Source organism: Lissotriton helveticus, chromosome 5_1, assembly GCF_964261635.1.
Source record: "Lissotriton helveticus chromosome 5_1, aLisHel1.1, whole genome shotgun sequence".
Lineage (NCBI taxonomy): Eukaryota > Metazoa > Chordata > Amphibia > Caudata > Salamandridae > Lissotriton > Lissotriton helveticus.
The window spans coordinates 740,651,203-740,670,755 of NC_136065.1; the positions used below are offsets into that span (position 1 = coordinate 740,651,203).

The 19,553-nt window shown below is 45.1% G+C and overlaps 1 protein-coding gene across 2 annotated transcripts in view; it reads right to left on the bottom strand.

Moving 5' to 3' along the window:
• LOC144754887 (hexokinase-1) overlaps positions 1-19,553 on the bottom strand; it is a 1,510,469-nt gene that overhangs the window by 1,350,112 nt on the left and 140,804 nt on the right. For both annotated transcript variants that reach the window (XM_078643208.1, XM_078643209.1), the window contains exon 3: positions 2,252-2,400. In XM_078643208.1, coding sequence (XP_078499334.1) covers positions 2,252-2,400 — 149 coding nt within the window. The remainder of the gene's footprint in view (positions 1-2,251; positions 2,401-19,553) is intronic.

Consider the following 19,553-nt stretch of genomic DNA (forward strand, 5'->3'; position numbering starts at 1 on the left):
CTTACACTTTGCTAATGCGAGTCCTATTGGCTATGGCAATGCTTGTTGGTAGCAAGCAAGGACAGTGCTGTTGTGGTGCTGAGTGATGCTGTTGTGGTGCTGAGTGATGCTGTTGTGGTGCTGAGTGATGCTGTGGTTGGGCTGAGTAATGTGGTGGTGTCCCAGAGTGATGTGGTGGTGTCCCAGAGTGATGTGGTGGTGCCCCAGAGTGATGTGGTGGTGTCCCCAGAGTGATGTGGTGGTGTCCCCAGAGTGATGTGATGGTGTCCCCGGAGTGATGTGGTGGTGTCCCCGGAGTGATGTGGTGGTGTCCCCGGAGTGATGTGGTGGTGTCCCCGAGTGATGTGGCGGTGTCCCCGGAGTGATGTGGCGGTGTCCCCGAGTGATGTGGCGGTGTCCCCGAGTGATGTGGCGGTGTCCCCGAGTGATGTGGCGGTGTCCCCGAGTGATGTGGCGGTGTCCCCGAGTGATGTGGCGGTGTCCTAGAGTGATGTGACGGTGTCCCTGAGTGATGTGGTGGTGTGTGGCGTTCAGCAGTGTGAAGCGTGCAGCAGTATGAGGCGTGCGGCAGTGTGAGGCGTGCGGCAGTGTGAGGCAGTGTGAGGCGTGCGGCAGTGTGAGGCGTGCGGCAGTGTGAGGCGTGTGGCAGTGTGAGGCGTGCAGCAGTGTGAGGCGTGCAGCAGTGTGAGGCGTGCAGCAGTGTGAGGCGTGCAGCAGTGTGAGGCGTGCAGCAGTGTGAGGCGTGCAGCAGTGTGAGGCGTTCAGCAGTGTGAGGCGTGCAGCAGTGTGAGGCGTGCAGAAGTGTGAGGCGTGCAGAAGTGTGAGGCATGCAGCAGTGTGCAGCATTCGGCAGTATTAGTAATGCAGCAGCGTGCAGCAGTGTGAGGCGGGCAGCAGCGCGAGGCGGGCAGCAGCGCGAGGCGGGCAGCAGCGCGAGGCGGGCAGCAGCGCGAGGCGGGCAGCAGCGTGAGGCGGGCAGCAGCGTGTGGCGCCCAGCAGTGTGTGGCGCCCAGCAGTGTGAGGTGCCCAGCAGTGTCTGGCGTCCAGCAGTGTCTGGCGTCCAGCAGTGTCTGGCGTCCAGCAGTGTCTGGCGTCCAGCAGTGTCTGGCGTCCAGCAGTAGTGAGCCGTGCGGCAGTGTGAGCCATGCGGCAGTGTGAGCCGTGCGGCAGTGTGAGCCGTGCGGCAGTGTGAGACGTGCGGCAGTGTGAGTAATGTAGCAGTGTGCAGCATGAACTAAAGCACGGCTGCCAGTATGTTTTGGGAGGATTACAGGATGATCTAGTTGTATGTCCCCCCACCCCCAAAAGATCAGCTTAAATGTGCAGATGCTTCCACCGGACTACCATTTCCATCTGTTCAAAGGTTTACGGCTTGCTATTTCTAAATGGATTCAGATCAGATTTGTGTCTCCGGGCAAAAAGTTGTTCTTGAATAAATTTCATTTTGGTACAACCAACATTAAGGCGATAGTTCCTTCTATTCCTTAACTGGTCCAAATTCTCCTTCGTTCTTTTTTTTTGGTAAATCAGTTTTAAGTTAAGTTGCAAGGTTGTTAAACGGTCTTCGACATGGTTTGGTGTGGCATCTTTCCATGTATGTTTTTATTTAATCTATTAGGTGACTTGGGCCTTGTTGCAATGTCATTTGTGTGTTTTATCTAGTGCTGCCCTGTTACTTTTCAGTAATTTTACAATGCTGTCAAATTCTGGAGTGGGAGGACTGGAAGAAGGAGGAGTAGGGTGATGGAGTCGAAGTAGAGATGGGGAGCATAAGTGAAAAGAACAAGATATGCTTTGAATGCACAGTTAGGTTTTTTGGAAGAAGGCTAAAAGAGCCAGCTCGGGAGAGAGACAGTTAGGAAAACAAGCTATCTCGGCATTGCTGTGGCGGGGTAGTGGGAGCGCATTCCTTTGAAGTCTGATGCGAGAGGCGGGGGAGCGGCAGCCTTTGAAGTCTGATATGGGGGGGGAGTGGCAGCCTTTGAAGTCTGATGCGAGGCACAGACAAATGGTGGTGTGTGACGTGGCTGGCGATGGCGTGCACGTGCATACATCACATGAACTGCGTCTAATCCGCAGTTTTGGTAGACTGTTCTTTTCCCCTTACTATAATCTCGCCAGAGCAATGCGCAAGCGCCTTAGCTCAGGCGAGACCTACAAATCATCCAGCTTCAAAAAGTTACCACTGCTGCATGTGCTGAAAATAACATGGAGGAGCCCAATCTCTTGGAGCACAAAGATAGATACGTACCCGAGTCCCAGTTCCATGTATGATGTCTTCTGGTATATCATAAATTTCACTTTCCATCTGTACGGTCTGCTTTTTTTCATGAGATACCTTCACCCGCAAAATCCGAAAATTTGATCCACCAAGGTCCAATGCAATGAAGTCTCCTTTTTCTGTTTTACGGAAAAAAAACTTTAATCAAATCAGCTTCAAGCAAAGTTGTCTACTCTTGCTTCTTAAGGTTCAACAGAAGTAAAAGTTAAGCATAATTTAATGCAGTGCTGATTTGGTTTATTCCTTCTGAAATACCATACTAATCAACATAACTTTTGAAAGAGCAAAATGCAATTTTGCCTCATTTGAAATACAATGTAAGCTTATGTAGATGGAATTAGAGCATACTGCATCAGATCGACTGCGACTTGCAAATTAGTTGGCACCCAACCTGCAATTGCAGAATAGTCAAAACTCAAAAGACCTCCGAACAATATCGCAGCAAACCGAATTGATATTACAGTAAAAAAAAACAACAAAAAAAACAGCTGTGTGGCTATAGCAGTCACCAAAAATATATTTTAAAATATTGACTTGTACATACTAACCATTCACAAACCCCAAACAGTCACAAGAACAAACCTGTACGTCCACAAATTTGGATCAAGTGAAAGCAGATGGTAACAGCTGCAAACTATAAAATAAGCACTTGCTAAGTTGTCGCAAGTGTTTTAAAGAAGCATTAGAGCCATTAGTATATGCGACCAAGGCTGTTACGAAAGGTCCCTCTGGATGAGAAGTTCCACAAACAGGGGAGAGGGGCTGGCTGGGGGTGGGGGTCTGCAGTCCTATCGCATATGTCTCAGAGATTTGGAAATGAAGATAGCCTGCAAGGGGGACATTTGCCGCGTTTCCAGGCTGGCTACATTTACATGCTGCCAAAGGGCATAAAAACAAGCATTTGCAATGCAATCGGTCTTGCATTAGTGAAAGTTAGGGTTATTGGTAAATGGCAATGCCATTTTTAAGGTACAGGGTGTAACATGGTGGTTAGTGGCATATGTGGTTATTGCAGGCTTTCGTTTATTATATGAAAGTTATTGAGTGATGCTTATGCTTCCCTTTCACATTGTTTCATTTTAAAGAGAGAAGAGAGGTGTTGGTGTTTTACAAGCAAGAAAATTTCCATAGTGCTAGGAGAGTACATATGATAAGGAGAGTAAAACAGAAGGCATTTCAAATGTACGACCACCCATTCGGCTGCTACATGTACAGTTGAGCAAGCTCACCAGTTTACTGTGTTTCAAGCGTAATTAAGATGCTTATTTTTTATACTCGATTAGATGATGTATTCAACTACAAAAAATTTAATTTAAATCAATAGCAATAACAAACATAAAACTTGCCTCGAGATTTCAAACATAAACTGGGAAATATTGTCCTGTCTCTGGGCTTTTATTCAGTTTTTCCTACTTGATACTGATCCAGTGAAAGGCCAGGATGAACATTTCACAATCAACAAATTACTGAAAATGGGCCTATAGACACATTCAAATTTCCTGACTGTTTCGCTGGGGGTCAAGTTTTATTTCACTTTGATCTGAATTAGTCAATGCCTAACTAATCTTCACAGATCAACACTCATCCTTTGGTCAATGGACCATTAGTCGAGTAGTTGATGGTGATATTAACAATTTTAACTAATTTAACTTCTAACTTTCAATAAAATAATCATAGACTCTGGGTAAGATTTAACATACTTTATCTAATAACTCATTCAAAATGAACGCTCATTTATACAAATTCACAGTGCAAACTCCATCAACTTTCATGGGAGAGAAAACTCATTTATCAAATACATTAAATTAACAGATCTATTCAACAATGAACCGTATTAGGGGTGGATAGATGGAGAGACAAAGACATAATATATCATACATTTGCAAAAAGTTATGTAAATTTAAGACAGAATTGTAATTACCGAGTATTGAAATGAGGAAACCCAACCCCTGGCCAAAAGGATTGGTGGAGGTCACCTGATAAAGAGTAAGGAGACAAAGACTATAGGATAAGTGCAGGATAGGATTATACTCACTACACTTCTATAGAACCCGACGCACCGAAGCGCATCCCTCTCTTACACTCTCTCCCTCCTCGATATTCTTCTGCAATTCTTCAATCTATTCAGCCTGTCTTTCAGTATTAAATCTTCCCAGTCTATTCTTCTCCAGCCGCAGCTCTAGCCCACTCCTCACTCAGCATCGTCGTCTCAACTCAACAACTCTCTTAACCTTAAGTCACTCGAATGATATCCTTTAATTCTGCATGTCCCACCCTCAAAAGTTGCAAGCATTCGTGAATCATGGACTGCGATTGGGCAAGGGGAGGGGAGTCGTCATCACCTCATGCTGTCATTCTTGATTTCTTAACTAATTCTTTGTCTAGTAAACCCTTTCCATTTACTTTATTCATATTCCAGAAATACTTCCTTTCACGCGCTAGCTAGACCCGAGGAGATCAGAGCGCTTTACAACAAGTACATTAGGAGCAAGTATGCAGTACAGATTAAAGTCAACCATGCGGATCAGGCCGAGAATAGGCGAACAGAGGCTCAGATGCGCGGGCAGGCAAGGAGGATGAAGTTCATACAGGGCGGAAAGGTTGCATTGTTCACATCGGACGAGCGTCCCCGAGAGATTTTCTTGACCTGAATCAGTGTCACTGGTCAAAGTATAAGGTTAGAGAGAGTGCAGGCTGGAGTGCATCCATGGCTTCTATCGGTTCGTTCGAGAGCGGTCGAGGAAGACTGTTTTGAGCAGATTTTTTAATTTGGGAAATGAGCGTATTGTTCTGATGTGAGGGGGGATGGAGTTCCAGATTTTCGGGGGAATTCCCGGCAAACAATTTTGTCGCGGTTTACTGCTTACGAGATTTCAGTGGGATGAGTAGCAGAGAGTTGGAGCTCCTGAGGTTTCTGAACTGGCCGGCCTTTTTGAGTTTGGCAGCCAGGTATTCCGGTTTGCCTGTGTGCAGGGCTTTATGGGTGAGGCAGGCTGTTCTGAAGGTGGCTCTCAACTCAATTGGAAGCAATTTAAGTTCTTGGAGTGCAGGGGAGATCTGATCAAATTTCTTAGTACCTGTGACCATTCTGGATGCTGCATTTAACATTGTTTTCAGGGGGGCGATGTGAGATTTTCATGTCCCAGGCAGGGCTGCAATCCCTTAATCAATTCTGGAGGGCACTAGTGCTTGGGTGGCTTGTTAAAGGTCTTTGGGTGGGAGGAAGGGTTTGATTTTGTACAGTAATTTCAGATTGAGGAAGGCGCTTTTTGCGGATTTTGTGATGTTTTTTCATGTTTAGTTTGGGGTCTAAGGTGATACCTAGGGATTTTACCGAATCCACCAGGATGAGGTTGCCATTGAGGGCATCGATAGCTTTGAGCCATTCCGCGATTTGTGGGTTCTCGTCTTTATTGGAGATGAGGAGTATTTCCGTTTTCTCTTGGTTAAGTTTTAGGTGATTGTTTGAGAGCCAGACTTGTACCTCCCTGAACGTGGCGTAGAGTCTCTGGATGTCAGCAATGGAGGAGGTTTCCAGGTAGAGTTGTGTGTCATCCGCATATAGGTGAAAAGGAATGTTAGATTTCCTGAGTAGGGAGGTAAGGGGTTTGATGTAGATGTTGAAAAGCTGAGGGGAGAGCACTGATCCTTGTGGAACACCCCTGTTAACAGGGTGGAGGTCGGACTCGTAGTTTTGAATTTGTATTTCTTTTTATTTTATTTTTTATTTTTTTTCATTGCGAGTTGATCAGGTTACAAGCATGTGTAGTACTGAAGAAAACAACATAAAAGAAAATCAGCAGATAAAGTTTCATATATAAAAACAAACATTGCATGAAAAAGAGAAATAACAGTTTTCCAATCAGAATTATACATTGAATGGGCAACACTTTAAATAGTGACTCAAAGAGATAAATAAATAAGCTACTGCCCCACTTCCCCCTCCATCCATCGCTCTACCGGTTCCCAAATTTGTATTCCTATTGCCCTTCTTTTACGCCCTTTCGTTCTATAGATAGCACGTTCTAAAATATACCTTGCCAACAGGCGCCCTCTCCAAGCAGAGAAAGAGGGTGGGTCTGGGCTGATCCAGTCTTGAGTCACACATGAACGAAAGATCCCAACAGAGATAAATAACAGCTTTTTGTGATCGTCTATCATGGATGTAGAAGAGACTCCAAACAATACAAGCTCTGATGTGAGTGTTACAGGAATTCCAAATATCAAAGTGATACCGAGGTTGTGCCATCTTTTCATAATATGATCAGTACCCGCAAATGGAAAAAAGCGTAGGGACATCAAAGGAGTATATCTCGTGATTCTAGGGATATCGACAATTCGTTTGATGGATTTCCAAGCCCTAAAAGCAGCTTTTAGAATCTTAAATTTGGTTCTTTTATAATAACTGGGCTCAACAAATTTTAATAAACAACCCTTAGCCTCTACCCCTAGAACCAATTCATAAATAGATGGGGAGTGGGAATCCAAGATCGGGGCCTTGTCGCTGATTATTAAGGGGGAGATGAATTGCAGCACTGATGATAAATAATAATAAAAAAAAGTATGGGATGCCCCAACCCATCCTATCCTTTGGTATAATTTTTTGGTAGGCTCTTCGATGTCGTTTATACCCCCAGAGAAATCTTCCTGTCATTTTCTCCAACTGTTTAAAAATAGGAAAAGGGAACTCTAAAGGAATACAACGAAATAAATATAAAAATTTCGGCAAAATCATCATCTTCATAACATTATTTCTGCCATATAGAGACAGGTGTAAATGGTTAATGCGCTCAAGTAAAGTTTCAGACTGTATCGTAGGTACAATATTTATTTCGGGGATTTGTGAAACTGGTGATGTGATCTTAATACCCAGATATGTTGCAATGGGAACTATATTAGGGAGTAATGGGCGGTATGGCCGTTGAATAAGATTTGTGTCTTAGCCATATTTAATTTATAGCCCGAGAAGGCACCAAATTGATTGGCCAGATCTTCTATCTTTGGGATTGCTTTAACTATATCCGTGGTAAGAACAACCACATCATCAGCATATGCCAGTGCCCTGTAATGTATGCCTGCCGCTACCACCGGTGTTATATCGTGCGCATGGTTTAGTTTGTTTAGAAAAACATCAATATAAATTGAATAGCAGCGGAGAGGCCGGGCACCCCTGCCTAGTACCTCGGCAAATGGGAAATGAGGTTGACTTGTTTACTCCAATTTTAATAGATGAGGTAGGTGTGTTATACAAAGCTTTCAGTGCCCTCATCATACCTGGTCCAAACCCCTTAAATGATAGTAAGTCCCAAACATAAGGCCAAGCCACTCGATCAAACGCCTTTTCAGCGTCTAAAAGAGTAACCCCCACTGGTGTATTTGTACCTTCTGCCCAATCCAGCAAAGCGATTACTCGGCGAACATGATCCGTGGTGTCACGTTTGGGTATAAACCCATGTTGCCATCGAGATACTATGGTGGGGATTATCGATGACAGCCGTGTTGCTAGGATTTTAGAAAAAGCTTTGCTGTCGGCATTTATAAGTGATATCGGCCTGTAGGAAGCCGGGTCAGAAGGAGGTTTATCCTTTTTAATGAATGCCGTAATGGTCGATTCGGCCCACGAAGGCAGAGTGTCGCCTTTCTGTGCTTCCAAGAATGTAATCAACATGTCTTGTTTTAGCACATTTCTGAACATTCTATAAAATTCTAAGGGAATCCCGTCTGGTCCCATGGCTTTACCAATAGCCAGAGATAGTATCGCAGAATTTATCTCTTCCCAAGTGATGTCCAAGTCTAAAAACTGGGTCTGTTCAGAAGAGAGTTTGGCCACATTATCATTAAAAATAAAGTTCAAAAATACATCACTAGAATAATCTAAGGTATCTTGAGCATATAGCTTGCAATAGAATTGTCGAAAGATATCTAGAATTTTATCAGGTTTAGTATGTATCTGACCAGCCTCATCTTTAATTGAACCAATAAAATTTGAAGCCTCTTTTTGTCTCATCTTTTTTGCCAAAACTTTCCCAGATTGTTCCCCCATTTCGAATATCTGTGCTCTCATGACTGCAGATTGTTCTGCCAGTTTGGCTGCAAAGACTTCATAGAGTTTTGCTTTATGAATGGCTAATGAAGATTTGATAGCTTCAGTATCCTGGTTGTTCTTGATAGCAGATATCAGCTTCTCTTCCCAGTCTCGAACTGCTTTATATAAAAGATCCATTTTATCACGAATAAGTTTCTGATTGTTGATTGAGTATGATAAAGTCTCTCCTCTCACCCCCGCTTTAAAAGCATCCCATACAATTTTAGGAGGGGCGCTACCTCTGTTAAATTCAAAAAATTCCGTGATCCACTTGCCCATATATTCTATATATTTTGAATCCGCCAGCAGTTTCCGATCGAATGACCACTGCTTGAAATTAACGCTGGGATGAATTTTTAACTCTATCATGATTGGGTTATGATCCGATATTATTCGGGGAAATGTCTCAAATACAATATTATCAATGAGAGAGGTAATAATAAAAAAAAAATCCAACCGCACCATCTTCTGATGTGGTGCGGAAAAAAAGTGTAATCAGGTGAGATAGGATTCTTTGTAAATGCAACATCGGACAAGGCATATTCTTTTATTAAACATTTTAAAGCTTTATAAGTCTTTTTCTTTAAACCCGTGTAATCGGCACCGCTTTAAAGATCCAGGCCCCCATACAGATGAATATTAAAGTCGCCACAACGTATCAAGGGAGATGGCCATTGCGCTAGCTCAAGACTTAAGAAATTCAAAATTTCAGGATCGTCTGTATTAGGAGCATAGATTGAGCAAATGGTATAGGTTTTATTATCAATGTTAAGTTCCAAAATAACCCATCTACCATATGGATCAGCCTTGCTGCTCTTAAGAAACCCTAGCCCTCTTCTCATGAGAATTGCCACCCCTTTTGTGGTAGTTCCTTGACGTGTGCAAGCCAATAAGTGAATACCTAGATCATTAAAGCGATGCCGATCATTCCAGGTCAAATGCGACTCTTCTATGCATAAAAAGTCTATACGCATGGCCTGTATCATCTGTGAACAAACCCCCCTCTTCTTTTTGTTATTTAGCCCACACAAGTTCCATGAACAAATCCTCAATTTCCCCGACATTTCATTTTGATAGGATACTCCCAAACATAAGTGACATAGTCATTAGAGCGAAATTTACTACACATGATTCTCTCTTGACATCTCCAATGAAATATATCAACAAACAGCCATTTATGATTAAGTTTCATATTCATATTCAAATAAACTGCCAAACCAAACAATATACTCTCTGCTTTAATTTTATGGAATTTGCTCTTCACCTGATCAATCTCGCACCCTACCCACCCCCTTCCCTCCCTCACAGCCCCACCCCACCCCAACCCCCTCCCAAAGAAAGGCAAAGGGACTAAAAAGTCCCTCATCGTGATGATAATGTGAGATGCAACTAGTGTGACTCGCCATTAAACTACACTAAGGCATCCAAGTGTATATACCCTCCATCGTCTAAAGAAAAATAGATTAATGCATGAGAAATACAAAGAAAAGAAAAGGACGTGGAGGAAATAAACTACTGAGTGATAGCACTACCAAAAACAGTCATTACTGCCAGATATCCCCAAAAAAGATCAAGAACAAAAAAAACCTCAGTGAATAGAATCTAAATTTAAATCAGGTCATATTGATGTAAGTAATTCTTTGGCTGCCCCCTCTGAGGTTAGAAAATGTGTTCTCTCTTTAAAGATAACCTTCAATTTAGCGGGGTTAAGAAGAAAAGCCTGGGCTCCCTTTGCTTGAAACAATGGAATCATCTGTCGGAACTGCCATCTGAGTTGCACAGTGGCGTGGCAATAATCGGGGCGGACAAAGAACTCCAGGCCTTTCCCCCTACGCTTCCTGTCTTGCCTGGCTAGATCGTAGAGAGCTTCCCTTGCAAGAAAGTTATTTAAACAGATAAGGATAGCCCTGGGCTTAGCACTGGAATCGCTTCTAACATACTTTTGAAAGGGGAACCTATGCGCCCTTTGGAGTTCTATATCCCATTTCCGCTGGGTAAGCTCTGGGAAGGCCTCGGTGAAAAGATCTACTACGAATTTTCTAATATCTCCCCCCTCGCTAGCTTCAGGAATACCTAGGATACGCAGGTTACTCCTACGTGACCTATTTTCGAGATCCACAAGTTTCCAATTGATCTCCTCTTTTAGCCCCTCTAACGATGACAACTGTTTATTCCGGCGAGTCATTGAGTCCTCAATTGCTGAGATCCGAGCTTCTGCTTCTACCACTCTAGCTGAGACCTCATTACAGGTTTTGCCAACTCGGCGGAGATTATTTTGAAGGCGGCGAACTGCGCCTTGAGTACGTAAATTCTCAGTTCTACTCTCTTCGCGATGCTGAAGCATGACTTGGTATAAAGTATTTAATGTTATTTCAGGTGTCGATGAAGTCTCGGACATTAATACCAAGGGGGTAGGAGACAGCTCAATGGAGGGACCTTGGACTGTGAGAACCGTGTGCTCCTCATCACCCCAGTCAGGTCGCTCCGAGGATTTATCACAGTCAGAGTCAGAATCCTGGGGGGAACCATGTATACTCTTCCCGCTCTCATCGTCCCCCCACACACCGCCTCCTTCTCCATCTCCATCGCAGCTACCAGCTTCCAACGCATTCGATAAATCCGACATGGATTAAAATTGGCCTGCCGAGTCGGTAGATTCAACTTCTGCCTGCAGATTAGCTGCTTCTGTAATCTCTACTGACTCTAATGATTCTTGCAGCAGGATATCGGGGAATGGAGCCCCCTCCGGCTGTGACTGCTGTGCGGATGGTATGGCGATGTCAACAGGATTAGTTGTAATACCCCTCTCGGTGAGTCCAGCGTTAGCCCGGATAGGGCTGTTGAGATTTGGGGAGTCATTGCTAATCAGGGTCAGTTGTTGTTGAATTAAAGGCTGCTCGGGCTGTTCAGGCTGTTCAGGCAGTTCCGGGGTTTCTCCTTGCTCTCCTTTTCCTTTAATGACAGTTTTATTTATTTTCCTGAAAATGCCATGGATTTTCGGAATAGTACCAGAAGAAGCACTACTAGTCCCAGAATGCACTGGTGGAGTCTGTGCATGATCCCGGTCTGGAGCACTTGTTACCGATGACCCTGAGCCTTCCCCAGATACAGTTTTACTGTGTGATATATCACCAACAGCTTTGCCGCTTTGAACACTTTGACTCGATAATGGTGTAGCAGCTCCTCGACTCTGAACCGTGTCCTGAGCCGCTGCGGCTGTCACGGCGCGCGTCTTGGGTTTCAGCTGTTTCGGCATCTTGTGATGAGCGTTGCAATCCGCCGCCGTTTGTAATCGGCTGTAGTGGAGTCCAGCCAGGCCACCCAACTTGCAGACGGCGCTAACGGAGCTCCGAGCAGGAATCTCACAGGAGCCGTGCACACCTCTCCTCACTGACCGCCGCTGCCAAGCCGCCAGGAACGAACGCTGAAGGTTCCTGTATAAATCCCGCCGCATCCCTGACTCAACAGTATGTATATATCGTTTTAGGGACTATCGTAGGTTTAAGAGAGCGGGCATGTAAGCAAATGAATCAGGGTGTGGAGCGAAGAAAATGGCGAGACCACTACCACTGCTCCTCACACGGACGCCCTTGCGTCCGCCATCTTGCCGAATTTGTATTCTTTGTGAGCGGTTGTGGAGAAAGGATGAGAACCAGTGGAGTACTGTCTTTTCTAGACCTGCCCTTTCTTGTAGAGTCTTGATGAGCGATTTGTGATCGACTGTATAGAATGCAGCCGATAGGTCAAGGAGGATGAGAAGGCAGCATTGGTCCGAGTCCAGTGATTTGTGAAGATCATCTATGACATTAAGGATTGCAGTTTCGGTGATGCAGCTCTTTCTGAAGCCAGATTGGTGGGGGTCTAGGAGATTGATGTTGTCTAGGTGTTTGGTTAGCTGAGGGAGTACACATCTTTCCAGGTTCTTGGACAGAAGGGGTAAGTTTTATACCGGTCTGAAGTTATTAAGATCATCAGTGTCTAGCCCAGTCTTTCAGTAGTGGCGTGACTTGGCCAACGTTGAGGCAATCTGGAACGACTCCTGAGCTCAGTGAGCTGTTGATGATCTTGCACCATAGCGGAGCTAGGACGAGCTTCATGTCCTTGGTCAATTGAGGGGAAAGTTGATCCAGGGTGTGAGATGAGGGTTTAGCATTGGAGATTAGGTTGATTATCTCTGTGTCCTGGATGGGAGTGAAGGAGTACCATTGTATTGGGGTTTTTTAGGAGGCGCAGTTGATTGATTCAGACAACTGGGTCACAGCAGAGGGGTTTGGGCCAAACGCAAGGTCTATCTTGGCAAATTTGATGTTGAAAAAGATGGCGAAGTTTTCTCAACGTTCATCGAATGCCTTAATTGAGGATGTCGCTGGCTTAGAGGTTTGCTTCCTGATAATATTGAAGAGTTCTTTGGGTCGGTTATTAGCAGTGTCTAGTGCGGAGCAGAAGAAAGATGTCTTTTTGTTCTTAATGTGCTTTTTGTAGTTCATGCGGGCTGCTTGGAGTTGATCGCGATGAAGGGCGGTGGGATTGTTCCCCCAGATTCTTTCTGAGGCTCTTAGGTGTCTTCTTTCTTAATTGATGTCGGTGGAGAACCATGATCTCGATGGAATGCTCCTGGATTTTTTTAGTTTCATAGGCGCAAGGCTGTCTACGGTGAGTGACATATTGGAGTGGTAAAGAGAAGTAAGTTCAGTAGTTGAGAGGTGATCAGTGCCGTTTCGGAGGAGCGAGCCTATTTCTTCTTCTAGTGTCGCTCGGGGGATCTGAGCTGTGTCCCTAATCCATTTGGGGGGGGTCCTGTACGGGAGTTGAGTTGGGATTGTTTGGTTAATGCCGAAAAGGATGAGGTGATGGTCCGACCAATCTACGGGAAGGATATGGTCAATGGTGACTGTGTTGCTTTCGGCAATGATTGCGTCTAGTGTTGCTCCCCTGTGGTGAGTTTCTTCTGAGCAGTGTTGGGTCAAATTGTTTTCTAGTAGGAGGTTGTTTAGGGATTGAAGGAGTGGGTTTTAGATTCATTCCATCTTAGATTGAGGTCACCAAGAATTCCATTATTTGAGTTACCGAGAGCACAGTGTGCAATTAAGTCAGAGGGGTGTTACCTGAATTCAGAGGAACTGCCAGGGGGGGTTGTAAAGGAGGTGGCAGATTGCTGGCCAGTTTTCACATGTCTTGATATTGACAGGGAGACACTCAAAGGTGCTATATAGGCAGGATGTAATTTGCATGATGGAGATGATGTTCTTGAGAATGATCGCTATACCCCCTCCCCTTTGTTCTTGTCGGTCTTTGTTGATCAAAGTGAATCCCGGGGGCACCAGCATATCCATGTTGGGGTACGAGAGATTGTTGAACCAGGTCTCCGTGATGAATGCGATGTCTAGATCATGGGAGATGATGGCTTCTGCTAGTTCGGTTGCGTGTTTAGAGGCCGATCTGCAGTTTAGGAGCATGCAGTTAATGGTGGACCCTTCAGTGTTTGTGTTCTTATTAGACGGGGCTCTGGGAAGAGAGGTTAGGTTGGCTGGATGTATAGGGATTTTCGGAGGAAGGTGATCTCTTCCGACTCCTGTGATTAATTGAATCGAAGATTTGGGGGAGAGTCATAGGATAAAGTAGGCGTGCCGCTTCTCGAAAGCAAAGTGCGGTTTTTGCTCTTCTGGGTCTATCAGAGCGATATTTCGTGACCGGCCTGTTGGTCGAAGGCCATGGGGGGGCAGGGGCCCTATTGGAGGGCGATGCCTTGTCGTGCTCGGGATAGGTAAGATTAGGGGGTGCTATAGACGGCTGGGTGGGCTTTCGAATCGCGGCCAGGTTGGATAAGGTTTTGTTCAGGCCTTGGATGAGGGTTTCGAGCTGAGTTTCCAGGAGGTTTAGGCGCTGAGATGAGATATCTACAGAGGGCGGTGGGGAGACTGTGGGGGGCGAGGGGGATGCCGATGTGCTGGCTATTGGGGGGCGAGGGGGGAGGGTCGCAGACAAGCTGGCTATTAGGGGGCAAGGGGGGAGGGTCGCAAACGTGCTTGCTATTGGGGGGGGAAGGTGTCTGGTGTGACTCTGGGAGGATTCCTGAGCAGGGGTAGTACTGGCTCATGACTAGGGTTAGGTCTCCATTGGCCTGGGGGTGTGGGGGGGCTGGAGGCAGATTGGGTTTGGGGGTGCGGCTCGCTCCTGGTTGTCCGGTTGGGATGCGTGGATGGACAGGTCTGGGGGGTCGTCTTTCCGTGAGGAGGGGATTTATGGTCGGAGGTGCAGCATTGTGGGCGGAGTCCTGGGAGAGAAGGGATGGGGATCTCAGGGGGGTGTCAGTTGTTTCTGGAGTCTCATCTGCCATGGACGATTCGATGGAAGGGAGGGGGGGGGAACAGGTCTGATCGCATGTTGTGCATGGGAGCCTTTTTTAGTGACAGGAAGAGGGCGTTGAAAACCTCGAGGTTGTCGTTGTTAGCTTGTATTAGGACGGTGTCATTTCAGTAAATGGTTAAGGAGATATTGCTAATCAGCGACTGGTGATTCGGGAGAGAGGACGTCAGTTTGCGGCTGTGGGATGGGATGGTGGTTTTGGAGATATGAAGATGTGTGTTGAGGATGCTGAACCAGGTGTCAGGTGTTTCAGTGTGGAAGATGAGGTCCGTTATGACCTGCCCTTTTGATGAGCAGTGAAAGGAGTCTACGAAAAGTGTTTCGGGTGCTGTTTGATCAGTCTGTGTTTGAAGTGTCTCTTTGCTTTGCCAGAGAGGTAGGGGGGGGAAGGAGATCAAGAATGAGTTCGGACCGTGGGGTGTTAGATGTTTCGGTGGGGTGATAGCCATCTGCGAGGCAGTTGGCATTATGTCAGGGTTAAGGGGGGGTGAATCTCTCAGGGGTGTGAGGGAGAGACTGTTGAGTGAAGGGGAGAGTGCTAACTAGTCCGGGGGAGTTGAGGAGCTTAAGGGTTAGCTTCTAGTGTGAAGAGCCCTGGTGGGGGGAGAGGGATGGGAGCTCGAGGAGTTACCCCCGGTGGGGGGGGGAGATCAGAGGGGGGAGGGGTGGGGTCAGGTGGAGAAGGTCTTCTCCGATGGGCCAGTTAGAACGAAGGCGATGGCCTGTTGAGAAACGTTCCCAGGCATTTTCCTTGGTTCTTGGCAGCCGGTCAACGATTCGGTCACAAGGTCACTTCAAAACTTAAGTGCACAGACTTGTATTACGTCTCAACCACCATCTTTTCTTTTGGCTTAGCACATCAGGCCCAAACGCACACTATTAATAAAGGAATCATAAACAGATGTTATTTTCTCAAATATGTTATTATAATTGTTCACCACCCACTTTTACTCTATCCCATGTTATTTTCTTCTTTGCTAAGAAAAAGTATTAGCAGCGATAACTCTTTTAAAATCCAGACAAGCATATGCCAGGCAGTTGGTACCTCGAGACCTACAGTTAGTGACTTCTTGCGCATATGTGAGTTTCCCTCTCACATGGGTTAATCACATGGTTATTACGCAGTACTGGTTCGCACATGCGCAAGACGGTTTTCGGTTTCAAGCGGGATTTCAGTTACGCAGCGAATTATTCTTTGTTATTGAAGCAAGCAGACAGCCTTTTTTCCCCATGTATGAATGCCGTGTGTATGTTAATTTTCTTTTCTCTTCTATTTCTATTTATTAGTATCTTGTTAACGAAAGGTTGATCCGAGCAAGTTTAATTTCCTCGAATCCTTGCTCCATCAATCCCCCCTGTGATGGCATTTTAGAGCGATCAAAATATACCCATCATTACCAATCGCCAAGTTTAACATTAAATCTTAGTGTCTACGTTGGTTTTTACACACTCTTCATTTATGTTCATTTCTTTAATTTTACCATACAAATTGTCTTTCATTTGCTCTAATTATATCTCTTCCCATTTTCTCCTTTTTCCCATTCTTTTGTTCAATCACTGACCTTTTTCTCATTTTTCCCTTACAACATTTATAGGTCATTACTATCATTAATACCACTAGTGCTATTGAAATCATGGGGATGAATATTTTTCTTAATAAACTACTTCCAAAAGCGGAAAACCAGCTACCTTTTTTTAAAAAGACTTTCTAAAATTTCCCATGCACCGTCAGCCTCCAGTTGGGTCAAATCATTATGAATCTTTGTAATATTCTTGATATATCCCTCAATACCTTTACTTTTATCCGTGATATATGTACAGCAATGTTGAACTTTCAACATGGCACAGACTTCACCCTCCTTTGCCAAAAGAATATCAAGGGAAAGTCTATTTTGCAAAACCATAGATCTGAACGCAACCATTTAAGTATTGATCATTAAGAAGCCTCCAGCCGTATCTGTTGATAACCGATCAATTACAGTGGACAATAGACACATTTTATGAGAATTTAGTGGGACACGAACGCCTATTATTTCTGAAAAACTTGCTCTTCTATTTCTTGTTAGTCCTCTGCTTATATAATTTGTTTCATTGTTCTAATTAATGTGATAAACCTTCGGAAATACAATGGCAATGTAACAAATGCCATACCATTGTGCAGGTAATCTATAATAGACATTTTACCGCACACACAATAGATTCCCGGAAATATGGGATCAGTGCCTCCTTTTAGTCCCCATCCCCCATTATTAGGAATGTATGTTCACATTCGCTAGTACCAATGAATATACTATTATATTCAGTCTTTAATCTATGTAGACAGAATTTACCCAGTTTCGACAAGTCCAGGGACATTGCAGCATGAGCCTCACCTTTCTTATAATCCCCTTCTAACGTAGCCCATGGAGGTATATGGGACCTTTGCTCAACCACTTTCTTTTGGAAATCCTGTCGTCTTTCTTCTACTAAATTTAGAAAATCTTTTTCTTCATCACGCAAAAGGCATGTTAGAATATTTCTATGTGCATGTGTTATGTCTATGAGATTCATAGTTAGAAAGAATCCTCCCATAAACTCTGCATTTGAAATGAAATGAAATGAAAATTGTTTTTGTATAGCGCATTCTACTCTAAGGCCTCGTAGCGCTTGTGGATTTCTTGAGGATGGCAGAGTGATTAGGGGACATTGCGGAAGAGGTGAGTCTTGAGGAGCCTGCATAAAGTCAGAATGCTAGGTTCGCTGCGCAGAGGGGGCGACAAGGAATTCCATAGATTTGATGTGTTCAGAGAAAAGGAGCGGCCATCCCACTTGGCCCGGCGGACTTTCCTGGTGGTAGCAAGAAAGGCTGAGCTAGACCGGAGGTTTCTTCAGGGTTGGTAGGGTGTAATGAAGGACTGTGAGATGGCTGGTCCTGTTTTCCACATGGCTCTGTGGACCAGACCCAAGGATTTAAACTGAATTCTGGCCCGGATGGGGAGCCAGTGCAGCGTCCTCAGGGCGGGTTTAGCCGATTGGCTCCGGGGGATTTGGAGCAGAAGGCGGGCTGCGCTATTCTGTGACACCTGGAGTTTTTGAAGGGTTGACTGTGGGGCACCCAAGTACAGTGCGTTCCCATAATCAAGGCCTGACAAAATCAGGGCCTGTACCATGATCCTTCTGGCATTGAAGGGAAGCAGGGGCAGAATTTTCCTGAGCATCCTAAGCAGGCCATAGCAGGTTGCTGCTAGCATGGTGGCCTGGTGGCCGAAACCCAGAGAGCTGTCGAGCCATATGCCAAGGCTCTTAATCTGCTGTTTTGGAATGGGCATTGGGTTCAAACTGGTCGGCCATAGCTGTGATGATAGGGGGGATGGTAATTTTCCCAAAAACATAAGCTCCGTCTTATGGCGGTTTAGCTTTAAATGGGAACGTTTCATCCAGTCGGCTACGGTCTCTAGCCAGCTGCCGAGGGAGCACGATGAGCCCTCTGGGTGGTTCAGGGATACCACCAATTGGGTATTGTCAGCATAAGTTATTATTTGTATTCCAAAAGGTAGAACTACTTCTGCGAATGGTGCCATATAAGTATTAAAGAGTGTGGGGCTCAAGGAGGAACCTTGGGGAACCCCACAGCCGAGCGGCCAGCAGTCAGAGAAGGCATTACCTTCGAACACCTGAAAGATCCGGTCTTTAAGGAATGATTGTAGCTAGGAGAGAGCTGAGTGGGTCACCCCTAGACTTTTTAGCCGACTCAGCAGGATCTTGTGGTCCACAGTATCGAAAGCGGCACTGAGGTCCAACAGGATGATAGCTGCTGAGCCACCCTGGTCCATAAGTCTTCGAGCCTCTTCAGTTACGGCCAGGAGGGCCGTCTCTGTCCCTAGTCGGGCCGGAAACCTGTTTGAGATATGTGGAGTAAGTTGTTAAGTTCTAGGTATTGAACTAGAATGGAGTATGTGTTTCCCTGTTATCTTACTTAACCAGGGGAGGAGGGATATGGGTCGGTAGTTTGACTGGTTGGTGGGATCCAGGCTAGATTTTTTCAGCAGGGCCTTTACCTGGGCGCGCTTCCATGCGAGGGGGACCGTATTAGCAGAAATTGAGGCATTTATGGTGGTCAGGATGACAGGGCTTATGATACTGGCGACTAAAGGAAGGAATCGGGGAGGAGCAGGGTCAAGTGGAGAACCAGAGGTCACTCTGGGTATGATTGCTTTCAAGGAGTCCTCGTCTAATAAAGGGAACTCTGCGAGGGAACAACGGGGAGAGGGGGGAGAGCTCCTAATGTCGGTCTCACCGGAGATGTCCTGGGATGAAGGGAAGGAGCGGGCAATGAGTTCAATTTTTTGATGAAAGAATTCTGCGAGACTGTTGCACTTAGGAAGTGCGTCATCCTGGTTGGGGATTTTTGGGGTATGGTGATCAGAGATTTGGCTATTCGGAAAAGCTCATTGGGGGAGTTTGCTGCCGCTGAAAGTTTTCCTTCATAGAAGGTGGCTAGCACTAAGTACTGGATTCATATTTCGTCTAATAGGAATTTCTGAAAAGACTAAATCCATGTTGCTATAGAAATATTGAAACTTACCGGTAACATAAAACAAACTAGTTACTGATGGAGCGAGATAGAAAACAGAAATCTGTTTAAACTCGTGAAGTCACACTTCCATAAATAAATTAATAATGTTAACAATTTGTGCTATGTGTATGCTAATTCAATCTAGTTTAAAGTTGCATTTTCACAGAACACGTGGGAAACTAACATGTGTGCTCATAAATGTGCATTATGTTGCATTCTTATGTATGTGGAAAATAATAAATTAATCTTGTCTATTGTCATATCAT